At 41.2% G+C, this 22,062-nt stretch overlaps 1 protein-coding gene across 1 annotated transcript; it reads left to right on the forward strand.

Moving 5' to 3' along the window:
* The first annotated feature begins 835 nt into the window (after positions 1 to 835).
* Positions 836 to 11,046, forward strand: LOC141154366 (torsin-1B-like). The gene is made up of 5 exons (XM_073640169.1): positions 836 to 1,102; positions 3,622 to 3,887; positions 5,136 to 5,311; positions 6,008 to 6,135; positions 9,047 to 11,046. Exons 1-5 carry the CDS (start codon positions 889 to 891, stop codon positions 9,289 to 9,291), a joined length of 1,029 nt encoding a protein of 342 aa, XP_073496270.1. The 5' UTR covers positions 836 to 888; the 3' UTR covers positions 9,292 to 11,046.
* The last annotated feature ends 11,016 nt before the right edge of the window (positions 11,047 to 22,062 follow it).

Here is a 22,062-nt window from a genome sequence, read left to right on the forward strand (position 1 = left end):
CAAATACCTCTTCTTGTTCCCTGCTGCTCCGGTCTCCTCAGCGTCTACTGACCCTTGGTACGGTTTGATATAGGGGGTGCGCTGTAGTGACGTCATTGCGCCCACTTCGCTGAGACGTCACAGAGCTCATACGCAGAGAGGGAATGATGGGAGCTGGAGCGGATGACCCCGTCTTCCATCATTGCTGTCAACTGTACCGGTATCCAGGATGCTGATACAGTTGAAAGTGCGATGCGGGGAGGGGGGGCAGCGCTGGCTTCGGGCCCCCCACAACTCACAGGCCCTATAGCAGCCATGTGGTTCGGTAAGTCACTGCTTCCAGGTTATTTTTACTGTGCACTGAATACAATGTCAAAATACAATGGCGGAATTGTGTTTTTTTTATCATTTCACCCACAGAATTTTCTTCCTGTTTTCAGGATAAGACTAAATCTCGTCCTGCCTTCTGGCTCTAGGAACTAGGAGAGGAAAAGACGAAAGTGCGAAAATCGTCTGGACAGGAAGGGGTTAAAGGAACAGAAAAATGAATTTCCTAAGAAGGGAGGGAGGAAGAACACAACAATAGGTCACTTGAAAGTGTAGAGAAGTTTTGGTTGTTTGATTTAGAAAGTGCTGGTTTTAATGAGTTAGTAACTGTCACCATGGTAACGGGTTATTAGTAAGAGGGTGAATGTAATTAGATATTCCCAGAAGTCAGGGAACTGAAAGTGAAACTACACAGCTCAATTTCCCTTCTATGACGTCACTCACTTGTGGGCGTGGTAAAATGGGTACACTGTAGTGGGCGTGGTTTTGAAGAAGAACAAAAAATCGCAAATGCTGATTGGTCAGTGCTGGCCGTTCAGCAGCACCGAGCTCCTTTGCGCATGCGCGCTACTCCCAGCTCTCATGGCAGCTCTCAGGTGCTCCTGGTGCGGGACGTGGCTCCTCTTCTTGCTGCTGGCTTCTCCGCTCCTTCATGTCGTTGTGTCCTTGGAGCCTATCACCACGGGCCTCGCTATAGCAGCCGCCTCCGCTCTTACAGGCTACCTGTCCTCCCCAAAGTTCTACTGCGGACGGCTGGTGGAGTGCTGCCAGGTGGACAAGCCCTTTAATAGCACAGGTTAGATGGCAGTAGTGATGGGTTACATCTCTGCTGGGAATCGTAGTCCTGCAGTACATGGCATGCTGCAGTGCAAGGATCTGCTGAGTTATGGGGTAACTACACCCCCAAAAGACCAGGGCACCATGTCAGTGTTGTGATCCTGGCATTTCTGCAGCCTGACACTATGGGGGGGATCACGTCTGACCCTCATATTTGGAAATGGGGCCCTGAGCTCAGGTATTACTAATATTGTCTCCTGACGTTTCCTGTCACCTACCTACTGGTGCAGCACAAATCTGTATTATGCTGATCGTTTGTTACAATGGATCAGCTAATGACTTTGGAGAAAAGGCTGATGTGTGCACAGAATCTTAGGCTACGTTCCCATGAGCTTTTGGTGCATATTTTTGCTTCATCAAAAACACAGCGTCTTACAGTTCCAGCAAAGTGGATGGGATTTACTGAAATCTCCCGCCCACTGTGCTTCTTTTTTTACACAGCGTAAACTGACCTGCAGTGCGTGTTTTGAATTTGCAGCATGTCAATCTCTCTTGCAGGTACAATGAGTTTTATGTGCAGATTTTCCCCATAGACTTACATTAGGTGTGGAAAGTCCGCAGGTAAAAAATGTACATGCGGATTAAAGTGTGTTTCAGCGGCAAAAAAGGATCAAAGGCACATGTAATCCACAACTAAGGCTATGTGCCCACGATGCAGAAATGCTCCGGATTTTTCCTGAGCTTTTCTGCATCTCCCCTGTCAGAAAAAACGCATGCGGATTGTACGTGCGGATTGTACATTCGTTTTTCCTGCCAGGGACATGCGGCAGTGAAGCGTTCTTCACATGCATTTCCGCATGCGGGTCGACAAGCGCTTTCCAAACGATTTTAGCATCACTTTGGAAAGTGCTTGACAACTTGGTCACACTATATAAATCCATGCAAAAGGCATGGATTTCTATAGTGTGACCGAAAGAATGTTAAAAAATAAATCTATACTTACCTTCCGATGGCCCCCGGTGTCTTGTTTCCCTCCGTCCTGGCTGCCCGCAGATCACGGTACACTGAAGGGCCTGCTGACGTCAGCGTTGCGTGACCCGTCACATGACTATGACGTCAGCACAGGTCCTTCAGTCCATCGCGATCTGCCGGCAAGCAGAGACAAGGACATCGGGGGCCGCCAGACGGTAAATATAGCATTTATTTTATTCTTTTTTTTACAGTTTCTATGGTACCCGCGTCCGGAGGAGAGTCTCCTCTCCTCTAGACCTGGGTACCATCCGCACATTGGAATGCATGGAATGCGCATCTACATATACAGTGATGCGTAATCCATGTGGTCTAATGCAAGTCAATGGTGGCGAAAACGCAGCACTTCCGCAAAGTAGTGCTGCATTTTTTTCCTCAATGATAATCCGCAGCGGAAATTTCGGCAGCATGTGCACAGCACATGCGGATTATCATTGGAGAACATGGCAGACCTTCTACCATGCGTTTTTTAAGCGTTTCTGCAGCTTTTTTGCCGCTGCGGAAACGCTTAAAAAACGCATTGTGCGCACACAGCCTAACTGTGTCAGTTTTGTCAAAGCCAAATATCAGTTTAAAAAACGCCATAGAAATGCATGTTAAAAAAAACGCACAAGAAACGCAAGTAATCTAATTTAAATAATCTGTGCAGAAATTCTGCAAAATCAAAAGCTCATCGTGGGAACGTAACCCAAGTCTATTGCTGTTCACTGACAGGAAGCGGAGGTCTTGATAACACTTTACTTTTCTAACCAGGTGAATTTTCATTTTTGCTCTTTCTTTTATTTCTTTCTTTCTTTCTTCGAAGAGCCATAACTTTCTCATTGTTCAGTAGCTGCACGAGGGCTTGTGGTTTTTTTTTTTTTTTTTTGTAGTTTTAAATGACACCATATAATGTACAGGAAAAATAATTCCAAATGGGTAGAATGATGAAAAAAAAACAACACCTATTCCTGTACTTTTATTTTTTTTTCTTTGTGGGGGGCGGGGGGTTATATATATATATATATATATATATATATATATATATATATCTATATATCTATATATCTATCTATCCAAATCGTTTGGATTTTGCTGGACATTAGGTTCAGTTAATTTTATTTTCCTCCCGTGAAGTGAATGTTCTTTATTGTGGTGTGGAGAGACTTCAGGGTATAATAAATATAATGTGTAGAAATAGAAAAATACCTCCCTGCTCACCTCCACTGCTCTCTGTGCCCTGTATAGGACTCTGGACCTCGTCCTACTGCCACTGCATGATGAAACCCCGGGAATCTTCACGCTAAGCCGGGAGTTCCAGTTGCGACTAGACCCAGGATGTCTTAGGCCTAGTCGCGGCTACAAATCCTGCCTAGTTCCCACTCAGATGAATTCTCCCAACTCTAATAGCAAGCAGTGCTGAGAGATTTCAGCTCTGCAGCCTGCAGAATTGTCAGAATTGTGAATGCTGCCCTAGACTATCTCACAAGCAGAAAGGGTTCAGGATCTTTTTTTTTTTCTTTGTTTCAGCCCTAGAGCTCAGCTTAAAGGAGAAACTTTTTGGGCAGCACCTGGCACATGAGATCATCTACAAGGCACTGAATGGATTTATGAATAATGAGAACCCCAAGAAGCCCCTGGCATTATCCCTGCACGGCTGGAGCGGCACCGGCAAGAACTTTATGAGCAAACTTATCGCAGAGACTATTTATGATTTGGGAATGAAAAGCAATTTCGTCCATCTCTTTCTGTCCACCCTGCACTTCCCACACAACAGCCAGATCCCCCGGTACAAGGTATGCACACCGACCCTCTATTCATATGGGGGCGATTTTTTTTTTTGGGTGCTAGTTTTACGAGTTTAAAAGCTTTTTTTTTTTTAAGGAAAAATTATAGTTTGTTGTTATTTTTTTTTTTATTTTTTTTTTTTAGAAGGATTGTGGGGGTGCAGAATAAAGTAAACAAAACCACAAAATAATGTTTATTTTATTTTTTTATACGATGTTTAATATGCATAGCAAATAATGTGAACATTTTATTGTCCAGGTCACTATGAAAATGCGAGAGCAATTCTGAAGAGTGTGTTTTTGATTTTAAGTAGGGGCACACTCTGATATTGGAGGCTACCATGTTAACACACCTATGAAGCCCGGCTTCTGGTAATTGTGCAATACTGCAGTATTGCAGTATATTGCATGAGCTGTCAAGTAAAGTGGATTAATAAAATAAAAAATAGCAGCTTAAATAACCTCCCTTTTCCCCAAAGACAATTAGTGAAATTTAAAAAAAAAAAAAAAAAAAAAAAAAAGTGGTATCAATGCATGCATGATTGGCTGAAAAAAAAATATAAAATATAAAAATATGTATCTTTTGACAGCGAACACTAAAAAGGGGAAAAAATGAAAATGTCACCTTCCAAAAAACATGTAAAAGACATCAGAAAAATATATGGACCCCAAAATGATGATGATACAGCCTGGAAAGCAAAAAATTAGCTCTGATACAACTGTACTGAAAAAAATTGGCTCTGAGAATATGGCGGGCGAAAACGTTTTTTTTTTTTTTTTTTTTTTTTTTTTTAATTGTCACCATAACCATGGTTAGGTCATTTTCACTGCAAAATGAATGATGCAATAACAAAACGTAAAAAAAAAAAAAACTATTTTTCTCTTAAATTTTCCCCACCTGGATTTTTTTCCTCCCATTATTCAAAACATTATATGTTAAAATTAATGGTGTCATTTAAAAGTACAACTGGTCCCACAAAAAAACAAGCCCTTGTACGATAGTATTGATAGGGGAAAAAAAGTCATGGCTCTAAAGGGTAAAAAGGAAAAATGTCCATGTCCAAGAGGTTATAGCCTTATATAAGAGCCGTAGGTGGGTGCCCTACATGGCAGGTGTAAAGACTGATGTTAGACCCCTCGTTGGCATGCCAACTCTTTGGGGCCTAACACCTGTCTGGAAGCCTGCTGTAGTTCTTAGCGGAGGGGATGCAGCGCTAAATCAGATGTGATACAGCAGAATATGTCTTCCTCCCCCAGGACCAGCTGCAGTCATGGATTCGGGGAAACACCAGTAAATGTGCTCGCTCCATATTTATATTTGATGAAATGGACAAGCTCCACCCTGGTCTCATAGACTCCATCAAGCCCTTCCTGGACTACTATGAGCATATTGACGGAGTCTCCTACCGCAAAGCCATCTTTATTTTTCTCAGGTACCCCACTTATCCCCCCCTCGTGTCACAAGTTACCATAGAAGCAACTAAAACTTTCCCTCCCAAAGAGCAGTAAAGCAGGCTCTGTTGCTCATGGCAACCAATCAGAATACCGCTTTCATTTCTTAGACTGCTTTGAAAAAATGAAAGCTGCGCTGTAATTGGTTGCTATGGACAACAAGGCCTAGTCTTCATTTTTGACATTTGAGACCCACTGATTGTGGTGAAAAGGCCAATTGTAATGACTTCTGTTTAGCTGTTTCTTCGTAATTTGTGGATGATAATGGGCATGGCGGTCATTTGTAACTAAGGTCCTGTGCTTGTCTGTACCATGGTACTTGCTATTTGGCTGTAATAAAACTAGGTGACAAGCCCTGTGGACTGGCCGTCTTCCCAGAAAGGGATATAATTGCTGAGTAGTATATTAAAATATTGACCAGTCACGAGCAGCCCACCAGTTGTTGTGAAATGGCAAGTCCTGGGAGCTGTAGACTGACAGGACATGCTGGGAGTTGTAGTGTCACACGAGTTATAGGGCCGCAGGTTGCACGCCACTGAACCTGACAAAAGGGGAAGAGTCAGGGAATTGTATTCACTGCATTGTCAAAAGCCTCTTCGAGTATATAAAAATGTAATGTATAAATCAGATTGGAATATAACCCTCATCGGGGTATTTTCTGTGTCTTTTTCCCTCAGCAATGCTGGTGGTGATCTCATTAATAGACTGATGCTGCAATTTTGGGGTTCTGGAAAAAAGAGAGAAGATCTGGAGCTGAAGGATGTGGAGAATGTGCTGTCAGTCGAGCTGTTCAATAATAAAAACAGTGAGTGACTGCGTCCAGGCAAGATCTTAAAGATTCTCCTCCTCCCATCAAAGTGTCTGTCCTCTTAATATATTGCAGTCACCATATTATATAGCACTGTGTACTACCAATTTTTTATTTTGCCTTTCTACCCAACTAATTCTTCTCTTTTCTCTCCTCTGCGTAGAAACAGGAAGTCTCTTGTCCCTGCATTTATAATTTCCCACTTCACCTCCTGACCGAGCTGCTCCGCTCCTTCCCCCTGCCTGGGATATTTGCAGTGACTGATGACTCATACAGGGAAAATTTACTTCCTGTCTCTATATAGAGATTAGAAGGATTCAGCTAGTCAGTTTTCTAATTACGTGATGTCATAATTCCTCTCTTTTTCCATTCGGTCTGACTGTGTAGAAAGGAAAAATGAGCAATTGTAAGAACACAGTGCTGTGTAATATGATGATGATATATTAAGAGGATAAACATTTTGATGGGAGAGTTTCTTTAAATGGATTCATTAATTCACTATGTCATGGATATGTATACTAAGTACACCTATGAACAAATCTTAGTAATACGTCCAAAGACAATGGGTCCCTGTACAAAGAGGCACTACCACTGAAATAATTAAAATATACGTTTTATTAGTCTTCGCCATATAAAATAAATTTAAAAAGCAAGCCAATGGGCATCTCTATTTGTAGCAAACAGGTTTTGCAGGTACAAAGTACTATATAAATTTCTCACGTTTTCATATAGTCCACATTATCATGAAGAATATATATTAGACCTATAGTTTCATAAAAGTGCTTGGTGCTGAAGTTAATTTTGCACTCCCTATGTGCAACTCACTGAAGGTCCAAATTACAGTGAGGACGAGAATAGTGAGTCAACAGGCAGAGAGAGAGAGATCAAACTTACCTTCTAGTAAATGTTTTATCTCACCACAGAGATGGATTCACAGTTACACTACTCACTACTTCTGTATAATGTCCCCCATGCTGCTTCTGAACATGTACTACTGTCACACAAGGTGTGGGAAAGACTTGGTGCAAAACAAAGGGAAGAGGGAAAGGGAGCCCAGACACTATGGAAAGCGGGAAGTGGAGACCTCCTAGGCTGATCTAATATCACCCTGTCTCCACTAACGTCCCTATATTGGTTCTTCACTAGTGATGAGCGAGTATGTTTTGTTAACCCTTTCGCCGAGTATACTCGGGTGAGCACCGAGTATTTACAGCTGCTCGGTGATATGTTTGAATCACTCCCATGTGCATGATTTGCGACTGTTTGACAGCTTTAATACATGTGAGGAATGTCTGCTCCTTACACATTCCTCACATTTATTAAAACTGTCAAACTATCGCAAATCATGCACACGGGAGTGATTCAAACATATCACCGAGCACGCTGTAAATACTCTGTGCTCGCCCGAGTATACTCGGCGAAAGGGTTAACAAAACATACTCGCTCATCACTATTCTTCACCAATATACCTTGTCCTGTCTTTCCCTGGCGTATGGTTAAGGCTAGGGATGGGAGGAGATGAGCACTAGTCGATCCCCACTGACAACTAAAGACAACAAGGGGGCACAAACAAGGGAAGATAGCTTAGCTTTAAGTCGACTTCAGAGAGATGAACACCCGTCCTCATAGATCCAAAGAGGAAGAAGTAATGCACTTGCTCCAAGCTTTCATAAGGGGTAATGTGAGTATCACCGGCACCTTCATCTAGCAGACAACAGGTATTTATACACCCAGGCCAGGGTGTTAATTAGCAAGAGGAAGGAAGCCGCTGGGTCCTAGAGAGACAGCCTCCAAGAAGGTGTCTGTAATGCCAAACAAAGATTTTCTGCAACCAACTGCAGAGCGACTGTCTGTCACTTCTGACACACCCGTGACAACTACATAGAGAAGAGAGGAGTCCTGTGTGTGTGTGTGTGTGTGTGTGCGCCGTGTATGGGAGACATCATAGCAGCTAATCTCTACCCACTAGCTCAGAGACAACTGATAATCAGAGATAGTCTGCAGGGGGAAAACTGGTGAAAAATGCAGGATACAAGTCCTATAATGGCCAGAAATTGTGTTATTTCACATGCGCACCCACACAGGACTACTGATTTTGGAAAGTCATCTGAAATTACAGGTAAGTTTTCAGTATTAAACACAATGCCCTTCCCTCAAAAAAGAAAAAAAAAAAACTTGTGTAACCTTCTGATCTGCTTTGCATTTGAGTTTCTAATTGTTTACAAGATCTCCGGTTACTTTCCGTGAATGGGAACCTTTCCTGATCACGCCCCGCTGACGGCCTTAATACGCATATTGAGAGCTGTTTGTTTGGATGTGATCAGGACAGGATACCAGCCTCTTTGCTGACAGCAAGCCGAGATCTTAATGTTTAAAATAAACAGAAACACAAACTATTTAAATGACGCCAAAAAATCTAAACTTCATTCTTTATTTATTTTTTTATTACACAGGCATGCGCTATTAAAAAAAAAAAATCAGATACTGCTGCAGTGGTGACTTCATGACTGTAGCAGGTGACCGCTGCTGTTAATCGGAGGCAGACAGCATGAGACGTCTACCTTGATATCCACCGCTGGTCCCATTGACTGAGGTCACTGCGGCCTTGTCAGCGTAGATTGTGGGCAGCAATGGAGCGGTCTGGGGCAGAGTCAAACGTATTTTCGTATTTTTTTAACAGAGCATGTCTGTGCAATAAAAAGCTGAAAGAAGAAAACTCCATCAACCTTCTGGTGCACCATAACGCTATAGTTGACCTGTCTACAACTCAACAGAGGTGCCTGACGTTAACTCTGTGTATGAAACCTGACCACCTGTGTGCCATGGTGTGCAGAGCACTGACATAATGGGGGACATCAGTAATGCCATCAGCAGGACTAATTATGTGTTTTTCTTCTTTTTTACCCAGGTGGCTTCTGGCATAGTGGCCTCATTGAGAAGAACCTGATAGATTACTTTGTCCCATTTTTGCCACTGGAGTTCCGTCATGTGAAGCAATGTGTCTTGGCAGAGCTCAGACTGAGGGGCTTTCACGAGGATGAAACGTTGGCATCTCAGGTCGCTAAAGAAATGACGTATTTACCCAAAGAAACAAAGCTGTTTTCTGACAAAGGCTGTAAAACCGTGTCGACCAAGCTGGACTTCATTATCTAGCTGCACCGACATGATGCCATCTTTGGTGCCACAAACTTTGCAGAACTTTACTGCAGCCCAACACTTCTCCCTCCGTTCCATTTATGAATGGCAGGAACTGAGAAGGATTCTGTTCACATTGAATGGCATTTTATACCTACAAATCTCAGGAAACACTACACTTGTTGCGGGTATCATTAGTTACCGTTTGCTTGTCTTTTACTTTGTTGCCCCTTTGGACTGGCAGCAGAAGGATTCTGGTACCCTGGTGAATGCACTTTAGCTACAGCGCAGAAGGAGCAGAGGAGTGATCACTGGACGGCTTTCCCTCTCCTTGCCCAGATCATGTACAGGACATGCAAGGACCATCCTACCAGTGCTTCAAGGGATGTTCCCATCAGATATTTATGACATGCCCATTGGATAGATGGGTTCACCTCAGGGCGGCTGTGAATGGAGAGGTGGTCGTACATATGAGGCTCTCACTATTCAATCATCTCAGAGCTGCAAAAATAGAGCTTGAATTTTTTTTGTGACTCTCATAGAAGTGAACAGAGAGAGAGAGAGCATTTCTGTGCAGGCACCTCTCTATCCACATCAGCTCCAGAGCCAGTCAGAATGAAGGGGTCAAGACTCACTCCCCCCCCCCCCCCCCTCTCCGTTCTGAACATGGGTCGGATCCACAGTGATTTAACATCTCTATGGCTTTTGATGTTTAAATTACTTCAGATCCACAGTGGATGGGCATGATTGGCATTACCTGGACTCTCGTCCTGGACCCCTCTGCAGCACTTCAGCTAGAACCGGCACCATTGGACAGTGATCTGGGTTGGCATCAATAACCACTTATGTACACCACTACAATTTAATGGATAATTTGATTTGTACCCAACATGATCTTCTTATCCTTGACCTGTGCCATCCAGCCTTGCGATGCCGGGTTCTAGCGGGTAGTGCGGCTTGATTTTTATTCATTGGTTTGCTGCGCTTTTTGTCTTACAGGTCTCTCCCCCTCCAGTAATGAGTATGGAGAGGATATCAATATAAAAGCATTTCAAGAGACCCCCTAAAATCAACTCCTGAACAGGCCAGGTCTATTAAAGCTGTATAATGGAGCGTCCCTCCATCTTTTAATAACTCCATATTTCCCAGTAGGACCCAGAGGACAACCCTTTTAAGTTGCACTCCTAGTGGCATGGCCAAATGCTGCCCTGTGCAGATCATTATATTTCTATAGGTAGGTGCGATTATCGCATGACTTTTGGTGTAACTACATTTCGATCATGTGTTACCAAAACTTGAAAATGTATATGAAATTTTAATGTGTGTAATAGCAGATTTTTACGGATTATTGGACGCTGCACATTTCCGCTCAAAAGCAAGAGAATGTTTGTAGGATATGGCACTTTTTCTGCAGGATGAACTTGTTTTGGGGACTTTATGGGTTTTATTTTCTCTCGTATTTTTCATTAACTACTACTACTGCCTGTAGTAGTTAATGAAATACATGAGAATATATATATATATATATACACGTTCTTAAAAATGCAATAGTTTTTAAATATTTTTGTATGGCTGCAGACAACCTTGTCTCTAATGGGTAAATTTGTTTCCTATATAGAAGTTTAGTAAATGATTTAGGTTTTTGTTGTTTTTTTTAAGACAGGGACGGTGTTTAAGTACTAAACAGGGTTACCAATCAAGTGATTTGTTGACATCTTTTGTATTAAAAATCTAAATTCCTACTAAAGTAAATTAAATATTTTTTTATTTTAATTTTTTTTTTAAATCCATTTATTCTAGTTTTTCTTATTTCAGTTGGCTGTAATTTCATTTGTAGGTATTCGCTTTCCTACGTTTAGATTAGGATACTTATCTGTCATTACAAAGAGTGTCCCTTACTCTGGAGGACTCATCAGGTTTATACATTACATGGACTGCCCATTGATTTCTATAGGAACTGTGTAATTCCTCCTTTACCCTGTGGGAGTGCTGCAGATTTCATTGATTATCACAGGTGATTGCTGGGAGTCACAGTAGCGAGCACCATACCAGTCCCCATTTTAATTACAGAAATAACCGGTGACTACTATATTACTGCAGTGATGATGTTAGGGAGGATGATGGACTTTTGCAGTGATTTCTGCTACAAAAGTACATACTGCCTTTCTGAAGATTACAGCTTTGGATTGATCGGTTGTGATAGGCAAGTATAATGTTTGTGTTGGGGCATCATACTGTGTTTCTGTGCTAGGGGCTTAGGGTGCTTCAAACTGTGTGTCAGGGACTTTACTGTATCAACAAAACATTAGTTGCCATGCAATAGAAAGCCACAACTCCATTGGTGACAAAACATAAAAGCTATGGGTCTCCGAAAATGACGGCACATTTGGGTTACATACAATGTTTTTTTTAATCGTTTTTCTTTATTGCATTTTTGTAGTAGGTGTGACCGAAAAAAAACACTTTTTTTTTTCTTTACAGAATCTTCTGTATGGGTTAATTAATCTTATATCTTGATAGACTGGACTTTTTCCAGACTTAGCGATTTTAAATCTCTTCACTTATTTATCTATTTTTTTTTTCTTATGGGAGTGATTTAGAATTTTTATGTTTTCCTTTTTTTTTTTTTCTCCTCCGTGGACTTTTAACGGGGCGTGGCTTTATCAAACACTACTCTGTGCACGAAAATCATGAACTTCAACATAGCAAAGCAACTCTCTTCTAGTTATTCCTGTAGTAAGCCAGTCAAAATAGAGTTGCTGTATGGAAGACATCTGTATAGATACTGTAGTGAAAACAGAAATCATGAGCTTCCATACAGCATCTCCATTGTACTCATCACTGTAATGAGACAGCTAGATTGGAGTTGCTATATGGAGGGCGGCTTATAGACACCACTGTGTGCACATAAATCATGAGCCTTCATACCTCCTCTCCACTGTACTCATTACTGTAATGAGACGGCTAGATTGGAGTTGCTATATGGAGGGCGGCTTATAGACACCACTGTGTGCACATAAATCATGAGCCTTCATACCTCCTCTCCACTGTACTCATTACTGTAATGAGATGGCTAGATTGGAGTTGCTGTATGGATGACGTCTGTTTAGATACTATTGTGCAATAAGATGGAGAGGGGGCGCCAATAGTGCAGTTACCCAGACAAGTAGTGGTATAAAGGAAAAAGGATGCTCACCTTGGTGAGTTGTGAAATGCACAACTCATATGATGGTATAGTGGACTGCTGCAGGAGACACCAAACCTCAAGGGTCTGAGTACCATAAGATGTGGATGCGAGAAAGTGCCAATGATTCCACGCTCCTCCGGGTCAAAAGAAGGGATGCAATACCCAGTGCTTGGTTAAGGACATTAATGAGCACGACTATTCTCTAGTACTACACCGATAATACGGACACACTCCTAAAGAAATCATTCATGCTCTGCAAATAATTCTGGTTTCAGATACGTTCACATATTCTATTATAAGAAGAATTTTTTAAAAATTAAAAACATTTTTTTGGGAACAATTGATTGTATGTGAGTACACATTTCATACATTTGGGCTGTATAATACAGACAAGGGTAACTGGTACATTTCTTAATACGAATCGTCCATAAGACATATTCTCTTCTTAGGCACTGTCTTTTGGATCTTGACATACATTTTTATTTTGTTTAGGATGTACATATAAGTTAGATATATCTTTTACTATTCGTTTATTACTTCTTATCAGAACAAGATCAGTCTCAATATACATGAGCACCTGTGGCTTAGAGGGTTGTACCATGATTAGGATCTAAACACAATCCAGTTGATCGCAATACAACAGGTTCAATTCCCACTTAAGAAATTATACATATATATTTTTTACATTTTTTTTTTTTTTTTTGCATTGAACTATCTGTTCTTAATTATTTTTTAATCATGCTAACAATATTTTATTCCCGACGCATATATACATTGATGGATACTTAAATGTATGCCTTTTTATTGATTGTACTTTTCTGCCTGAACAGCCATCTTGTTTTGGCGCCAGTTTTTTTCACATTTTTTTGTGTGTATATGTCCACTCCTTGCTATACCTGACACAAGCTATGCACTGATGAAGTGGACAGGACGTCCACAAAACGCGTCTGATTTTAGCTTATAAATAAATGGACTCTTAACCAAGCACTGGGTATTACATCCCTTCTTTTGACCCGGAGGAGCGCGGAATCATTGGCACTTTCTTGCATCCACAACTTAGATACTATTGTGAACACAGAAATCATAAGCTTTCATACATCATGTCCATTGTACTCAGTACTGTAATGAGACGGCTAGATTGGAGTTGCTGTATGGAGGGCGTCCTATAGACACCACTGTGTGCACAGAAATCATGAGCCTCCATACAGCAATTCCATTCTAGAATGGAGCGAATTGTCTTTTCTCTTTTTTTTTTTTTTTCATTGGGCTGTATGTTCTGCTCCTTCCATCGCACACCGTAATCTAGAAACGTTCGCCTACAAAAGCATTGCTTCATGAGGAGAAACCCGTACCTCCTGGACGGTACCAGATATCTGTGTTTCTGTAATATGAGCCTGGTTGGGCTCCATGTCACTGTTATTATGTATCTGACCATCTCAACCTTGATATATATTTAGCAAACCTACAAAGAATACTTCCATACAAAAACTCATTTAAATAGTTAATCTTTATTTGTATACAAAGAAATTCTAAAAACAGGTAAAGATATACTGCAGAATGAAAACAGCTGGTATACAAAACCTGTGTGTGTCACATGCATCGAATAAATTCAGATTAAATACCATATAAATATGTTCACTTATATGCAGAGAGACATATATGTACACACATGCCCCCTTAATATATACAGGTAAATATAAATAAAGCAATATAAATACGACATCAGTAGAGAAAAAGCATGTCTATTAATGGAGATTGTAACTCCGCTATGCAGAAGAAGATCACATAAACATTTTGCCTAGGTATTTTAATTTGGTAAACAAAAATGCAAGAGCAAGTGCAAATAAATTCTAAGGCAACCACAAGTGCTATATCTATACGCCCTTTCTGAAGAAGCAAGACACGCGAAACGTACGTTAGAGGGCTGTGTCTGGTAACTGTAGTGTGGACCTTCTCACGTGTGCATATATATTTATCTGCTTTACCAAGAAGCACTTGTGGTTGCCTTAGAATTTATTTGCACTTGCTCTTGCATTTTTGTTTACCAAATTAAAATACCTAGGCAAAATGTTTATGTGATCTTCTTCTGCATAGCGGAGTTACAATCTCCATTAATAGACATGCTTTTTCTCTACTGATGTCGTATTTATATTGCTTTATTTATATTTACCTGTATATATTAAGGGGGCATGTGTGTACATATATGTCTCTCTGCATATAAGTGAACATATTTATATGGTATTTAATCTGAATTTATTCGATGCATGTGACACACACAGGTTTTGTATACCAGCTGTTTTCATTCTGCAGTATATCTTTTTTACCTGTTTTTAGAATTTCTTTGTATACAAATAAAGATTAACTATTTTAATGCGTTTTTGTATGGAAGTATTCTTTGTAGGTTTGCTGTGTTTTGCGCTTCCAGCTAATATATGACCGCTTAGGTTTATTTGATATATATTTAGTAAACCACTGTGGGACTACAACAGTACAGCAAAGTTCTCCTGGTTGGACTCCATTCAATTAAGAAGAGGGTGTTAATAGGTCATCTGACCATTGGGATTCCAACAATTACAAAAACGTAGAGGCTCTGTTCCGTTCAGCATGTGGCTTTTGCTGCGGCTGGCTACCCGCTATGTTGTAGCTCCCCTGCACAGTACTTGGCTAGGATTGTCTTTGTGGAAGCAACGTTTGTGAAGGAGCCGAGCGCTGCTACCACCATCTGCAAGTGATTGGATATTATAGCTGCCCCACGAAAATAACTATGACCTCTCCGTAAACATGCACGAGCAAAAATTATGTAACCGTTATAATGTGGCTGCAAGGACCGGACCGGAGCCACTTTTATTGAAATTGTTACCAAAGATTTCAGGAATGAATAAAAGCAGAGGAAGCCTCATCTTTTCTTCTTGCGAAGTTTTGGAATTTTCATTTTCTTCAGCTTTTTGTTATTCAATTTCTTCAGTTCGGAAGGCTTGACCGTCTTTATTTTCTGTAGGATTTTCTCCTTCCCTCCTTTTTTTGCAGTTTTCGCCTGCTTATTCTCTTTTGACTTTTTCACATTTTTATCCTCTCTTTTGGTTTTCCCTTCAGTTGTTTTCTGAAGTTTCACGGTCTTTTGTGCGGATTTCTTGTCTTTTTGCGATGTCTCACCATCTTCTTCCTTCTTGCGGTCACCTTTTTCTTTCTTTCTTAGACTTAGATTTATCAAAGTTTTTTTCTTTTTCAATGGATCTGACATGTCGAAACTTCTCTCCTGTTCTTTTGTTTTCAGTTCTTCCTTCGCCTTCCTCATATTCTGAACTTTGCCCTGCTTTCTTAGGTCTCCATCGTCGACCTGGCTGTCATCTTCGTCGTCATCTCTCATTTTTGCTCTCGTCTTCCTGCCCAACATGTTTGACAGGCCTTGAAATGACTTTTCACTCTGAGTATAACTATCATCATCCTCAGTCTCATCGCTTTCATCACTATACTCATCCTCTGTTTCTGTTCTCCAAAATGTTCTTGGCAGTGCACTTTTCATGAAACGAACTGCTATACAAAGTACAGTGGTTAGTTTTAGAGGTATACGTAAAGCAGAGCTTTCTTTTAAAGGGTTGGTCCATAATTACAACTTAAGGTGATAAGTGGTGTCTGATCAGTGGGGATCCCACTGATTATGGGAGAGGGGGGTCCTGTGTGTTTTGAATTTGGTTGCTGCTCCATAACTGCCTTTGTGATGGATGAAGATAGCTGAGCGATGTACATGACTATCTCCGTCAGTCCCATACTTCTCCACCCAAGCAAGGCATACAGGACCCCCAGTCTCATGATTTATGGTGGTAAGTTGCACTTGTAAGACAACCCCTTTAAATTAACCATAAAAATAACATAGGTGGTCTCCAACTTTTGGCTCTCCTGCTGTTGAGAAACACCAACTCCCAATAGCCCGAGACACGTCTTAGGTTAAAAATTTCTTTGGCCACCTGTTGTAAGACATATTTGGACGCTAGGTAGATCCCTACTGTTACATTTGAGCAATTGCCACAGTAAAGATCCCCCATAAACAGATAAAATTCAGCCAAACCTGCAAATATAATGTCAGGGGAGAGAAGGATTGGGCTGTTGTAATTTCAACAGCCTATTCTCTTGTGTTCAGCGTAGATAAGCCGCTTTCAGAGGAGTCTGTCGACAGCTCTCTCCTCTCTCCCCGTTGAAAAAAAAACAAGATCATGTGCTCAAGTGTATAGGAGAATCAGGAGAGATATCTGTCAAACTAACAATAAACCAATAATACAATGTAATTAGCTCAACATAATTAATAGAACAAGTGGTTTCCCTAAAATTCAGCACAAAATGTCACTTTTACTGACCACTCCAGTCTCAGAATTATTCACCTTTTTAGTACATAGCAGAGCCCTTCTGGCTGTTATGACCTGCAGCAGACATGAGACATAGCAAGACATTGGCTTCTGGCAGGAATCTTAATCCTCACAGACAATGGCCTCCTGTTTGTTGTATCTGTTGTCGCTCTGCTGTGGCTCTTCATCTTTCATCACTGTCAGTTCATCGACTTCAACTTGATCCAGTCTATATGAAAGATCAAGCTGCTGCGATTGATCACATAAAAAACTGCATCAGAAGGACTACAGACACAAAACAGAAACTTGCACTGGACTGATGTGGAGGTGACCAGTGTCCTGGCACGTCACCGCCTCACTATACGGACAGCAGGATCATCCTACCTACCACCAGGCCGAGCCCACAAGCCTTACCGTGCCAGGTCCTCCACTACAAATCCCCTACTCTATTACGCTGCCTGACTTTTTCTACGCAGTGCTGCCGCTGCCAGCAAAATTAGAATTGCGCAAAATAGAAATGAATCAAATTAATTTGCTTATTCACCCAGTCTTATTCTGAACTTTTTTTCTGACTTCACGCAACCCTTTTGAGAACCTTGTTGTCCTAATATTACCTGGACTTGTCATGTATGTTGGTAAACCTGTCTCCACATCATCTAACTGTGGCTTAAAACATCGTCTTCGTGACAACAGACCTTCTTCGATGTCTGCATATTCGTTCTTGTGTCTGAAACTGGATTGTAAAAGTGGTGAGATGACCCTTCGTAAAGTGTGACAGCTAACGTGATCAGACACTGCACAGAGAAGAACTTACTAGATATAAAAGAAAAGAAACAGTCCAGCAATCAAAGCTGCTAATATGAAGATCGTTCCTGCCACAACCACTCTGGCCAAGGTTGGACGTCCAGGGATCACTGTGAGGAAAATAAAGAGAGTAGTTGGGGTAAGAGAAGAAGCAGAATCCATGACCTGGAAAGAAGCCTTATGTATTAATCTCTCATGAATGCTACATGACCCCTCAGGGGTGTATACAAAAATCAGACTAACTCCAAGCTTGGTGAAACGTGCATTGGGTGGGGGGGACAAACTGGGCTCCTGGTCACTGGTATCATAATTGGTATATCAGTTTCTTACCACTTCTTTTGTTTTTTAAAAGAGGACCTGTCACAAGGTCAAAAGTGGGCACTTTTTATTTTATTCCCACTGTTCCCCTGAGTACAGTGGTGTGAAAGTGTTTGCCCCCTTCCTGATTTCTTATTCTTTTGCATGTTTCAGATCACAAAACAAATGTAAATCTTAGACAAAGATAACACAAGTAACCACAAAATGCAGTTTTTAAATTAACGTCTGTATTATTAAGGGAAAAAAAAATTCCAAACCTACAGGGCCCTGTGTGAAAAAGTGATTCCCTCCCAACCCACCCCACACCCCCCATAAGACATAAATGGTTTATCACATCTTTGGGAAGCTGAGTTCAATTTCCCTAGCCACACACAGGCCTGATTACTGCCACATCTGTTCTCAATCAATAAATCACTTAAATAGGACCTGCCTGAAAAAGTGAAGTAGATCAAAAGATCCTCAAAAGCTAGACATCATGCTGTGATCCAAAGAAATTCGGGAACATATGAGAAAGAAAGTAATTGAGATCTATCAGTCTGGAAAAGGTTACAAAACCATTTCTAAAGCTTAGGACTCCAGCGAACCACAGTGAAAGCCATTATCCACAAATGGTGAAAACATAGAACAGTGGTGAACCTTCCCACGACTGCAGCGACGACTCATCCAAGAGGTCACAAAAGACCCCACAACAACATCCAAAGAACTGCAGGCCTCAGTTAAGGTCAATGTTCATGACACCACAATAAAAAAGAGACTGGGCAAAAATGTCATGCGTGGCAGAGTTCCATGACAAAAACCACTGCTGAGCAAAAAGAACATAAAGGCTCTTCTCATTTTTGCTACAAAACATCTTGATGATCCCCAAGACTTTTGGGAAAATACTCTGTGGACTGACGAGACAAAAGTTGAACTTTTTGGAAGGTGTATGTCTCCTTACATCTGGACTAGAAATAACACAGCATTTCAGAAAAGGAACATCGCACCAATAGTAAAATATGGTGGTGGTAGTGTGATGGTTTGGGGCTGTTTTACTGCTTCAGGACCTGGAAGACTGGCTGTGGTAAATGGAACCATGAATTCTGCTGTCTACCAAAAAATCCTGAAGGAGAATGTCCTGCCACCTGTCTGTGACCTCAAGCTGAAGCTCACTTGGGTTATGCAGCAGGGCAATGATCCAAAATACACCATCAAGTCCACCTCTGAATGGCTTAGGAAAAACAAAATTAAGACTTAGAAGTGGCCTAGTCAAAGTTCTGACCTTAATCTGATTGAGATGCTGTGGCATGACCTTAAAAAGGCGGCTCATGCTCGGAAACCGTCAAGTGTGGCTGAATTACAACAATTTTGCAAAGATGAATGGCCAAAATTCCTCTAGAAAGTTGTAAAAGACTCATTGCCAGTTATCACAAACGCTTGATTGCAGTTCTAGCTGCTAAAGGCCCAACCAGTTATTAGGTTTAGGGGGCAATCACTTTTTCACACAGGGCTCTGTAGGTTTGGATTTCTTTTTCCCTTAATAATAAAGACCTTCATTTAAAAACTGCATTTTGTGATTACCTGTGTTAACTTTGTCTAATATCTACATTTGTTTTGTGAACTGAAACTTTTAAGTGTGACAAACATGCCAAAGAATAAGAAATCAGGAAGGGGGTCTTTTTATAGTCTTTACAGGGGGGGCGGGGTGACATATTCCTCAGGGGCGTGTCTTTAGGCTGATCTGCATTATTTTCCTGTGAACCAGGCTCCCTTGTAAAGACTATAAAAGCGTTAAAATAACGAAAAGCCCATATAAAGTTATGCACTCAGAGATACCGAATATACTGAACTATGTTTTTTAGATTTTATCTGCTTTATAGAACAAATTGCTGGATATGAGCTTTTAAACAATTATTTTACATTTTTATTGGTCTTCCTTGGGGAATTGAACCTGTAATCACTTGTAGTTTTCATACTGTAATATTGCAGTGTATTGTAAAATCGCCAATCTACTATGAAGCCCAGACACAAGCTAGGCAGACATGGGTGTCTTCAGTGCCATCTGCACTCCACTATCACCTTTCCTCCATTACCAACCTCTTAAATGCATTTGTCACAATTCACAGCAGCATCTAAGGCCATGGCCCCACTCTCAGTATTTGGTCAGTATTCGGTCAGTATTTTTTCTCAGGAGTGGGAGCCAAAACCAGGAGTGGGTGATAAATGCAGAATTGGTGACTTGTTTCTATTATACCTTTTCTCTGATTGTTCCTCACCTGGTTTTGGCTCCCACTCCTGAGAAAAAATACTGACCGAATACTGATAGTGGGACCGTGACCTAAGAGTTTAAACTGCGGTGATCAGAGCTTGCTCCAATCCCAGCAGTTAGACAAGGTAGTTGGCTGTATAACACAGCCGACACCCATCAGGATATGCATGCAGTGCACATATCGTCCAAACATGTTCAGGTGCTTCTCACAAAAATAGAATATCATCAAAAATTGTATTTGATTCAGTTCTTCAATACAAAAAGTGAAACTCATATTATATAGAGTCATTACAACCAGAGTGATCTATTTCAAATGTTTATTTCTGTTAATGTTGATGATTATGGATTACAGACAATGAAAACACAACAGTTATTATCTCAGTAAATTAGAATACTTTATTACAACAGCTTGAAAAATGTTTTTAAAATCTGAAATGTATGTTCAGTAAATGCCCTCAATACTTGGTCGGGCTCCTTGTGCATCAATTACTGCATCAATGCGGCAATGTGGCATGGAGGGATCAGCCTGTGGCACTGCTGAGGTGTTATGGAAGCCCAGGTGGCTTTGATAGCAGCCTTCAGCTCGTCTGCATTGTTGGGTCTGGGGTCTCTCATCTTCCTCTTGACAATACCCCATAGATTCTCTATAATAGATTCTCTATGGGGTTAAGGTCAGGCGAGTTTGCTGCCAATCAAGCACAGTGATACTGTTGTGTGTAAACCAGGTATTGGTACTTTTGGCAGTGTGGACAGGTGCCAAGTCCTGCTGGAGAATGACATTTCCATCTCCAAAAAGCTTGTCGGCAGAGGGAAGCATGAAGTGCTGTAAAATCTCCTGGTAGACGGCTGCGCTGACTTTGGTCTTGATAAAACACAGTGGACCTCCACCAGCAGATGACATGGCTACCCAAACCATCACTGATTGTGTAAACTTCACACTAGACCTCCAGCAGCTTGGATTGTGGCCTCTCCACTCTTCCTCCAGACTCTGGGACCTTGATTTCCAAATGAAATGCAAAATTTACTTTAATCTGAAAACAATACCTTGGACCATTGAGCAACAGTCCAGGTCTTTTTCTCCTTGGCCCAGGTAAGACGCTTCTGGCGTTGTCTATTGGTCATGAGTGGCTTGACACAAGGAATGTGACACTTGTAGCCCATGTCCTGGATACGTCTGTGTGTGGTGGCTCTTGAAGCAATGACTCCAGCAGCAGTCCTCTCCTTGTGAATCTCCCCAAAATTTTTGATTGGCCTTTTCGTAACAATCCTTTCAAGGCTGTGGTTATCCCGGTTGCTTGTGCACCTTTTTCTACCACACTTTTTCCTTCCACTCAACTTTCCATTAATATGCTTGGATACACTCTGTGAACAGCCAGCTTCTTTAGCAATAACTTTTTGTGGCTTACCCTCCTTGTGGAGTGTGTCAATGACTGCCTTCTGGACATCTGTCAAGTCAGCAGTCTTCCTCATGATTGTGGAGCCTACTGAAGCAGACTAATGGTCATTTTTAAACACTTAGGAAGCCTTTGCAGGTGTTTTTTGTTAATTATTCTAATTTACTGAAATAATGACTTTTGTGTTCTCATTGGCTGTAAGCCATAATCATCACCAATAACAGAAATAAACACTTGAAATAGATCACTCTGTTTGTAATGACTCTATATAATATATGAGTTTCACTTTTTGTATTGAAGAACTGAAATAAATTAAATTTTTGCGGATATTCTAATTTTGTGACAAGCACCTGTTTGTCGGATGCCGCAAACCGAAACTTTGGCAGACAGAGCTCCCCCGGCCCAGTGGGCCCCAGCACTTCCCCAAGCTTGCCACGTGCTGGCGACAGCCCCAGTCCATAACTTCCCTTTCTGTTGTAAGCTGGGGCAGGAAGTGTCAAC

The sequence above is a fragment of the Phyllobates terribilis genome, unplaced genomic scaffold, assembly GCF_046119375.1.
Source record: "Phyllobates terribilis strain yellow unplaced genomic scaffold, ASM4611937v1 Scaffold_7__3_contigs__length_470593459, whole genome shotgun sequence".
NCBI lineage: Eukaryota > Metazoa > Chordata > Amphibia > Anura > Dendrobatidae > Phyllobates > Phyllobates terribilis.

Excerpts from the sequence above, each read along its gene's own strand:
- LOC141154366 (XM_073640169.1), top strand. The coding sequence starts at position 889 with ATGGCAGCTCTCAGGTGCTCCTGGTGCGGGACGTGGCTCCTCTTCTTG. Across the intron at positions 1,103-3,621 it reads CAAGCCCTTTAATAGCACAG|CCCTAGAGCTCAGCTTAAAG; the intron begins GTTAGATGGCAG and ends TCTTTGTTTCAG. Across the intron at positions 3,888-5,135 it reads GCCAGATCCCCCGGTACAAG|GACCAGCTGCAGTCATGGAT; the intron begins GTATGCACACCG and ends TTCCTCCCCCAG.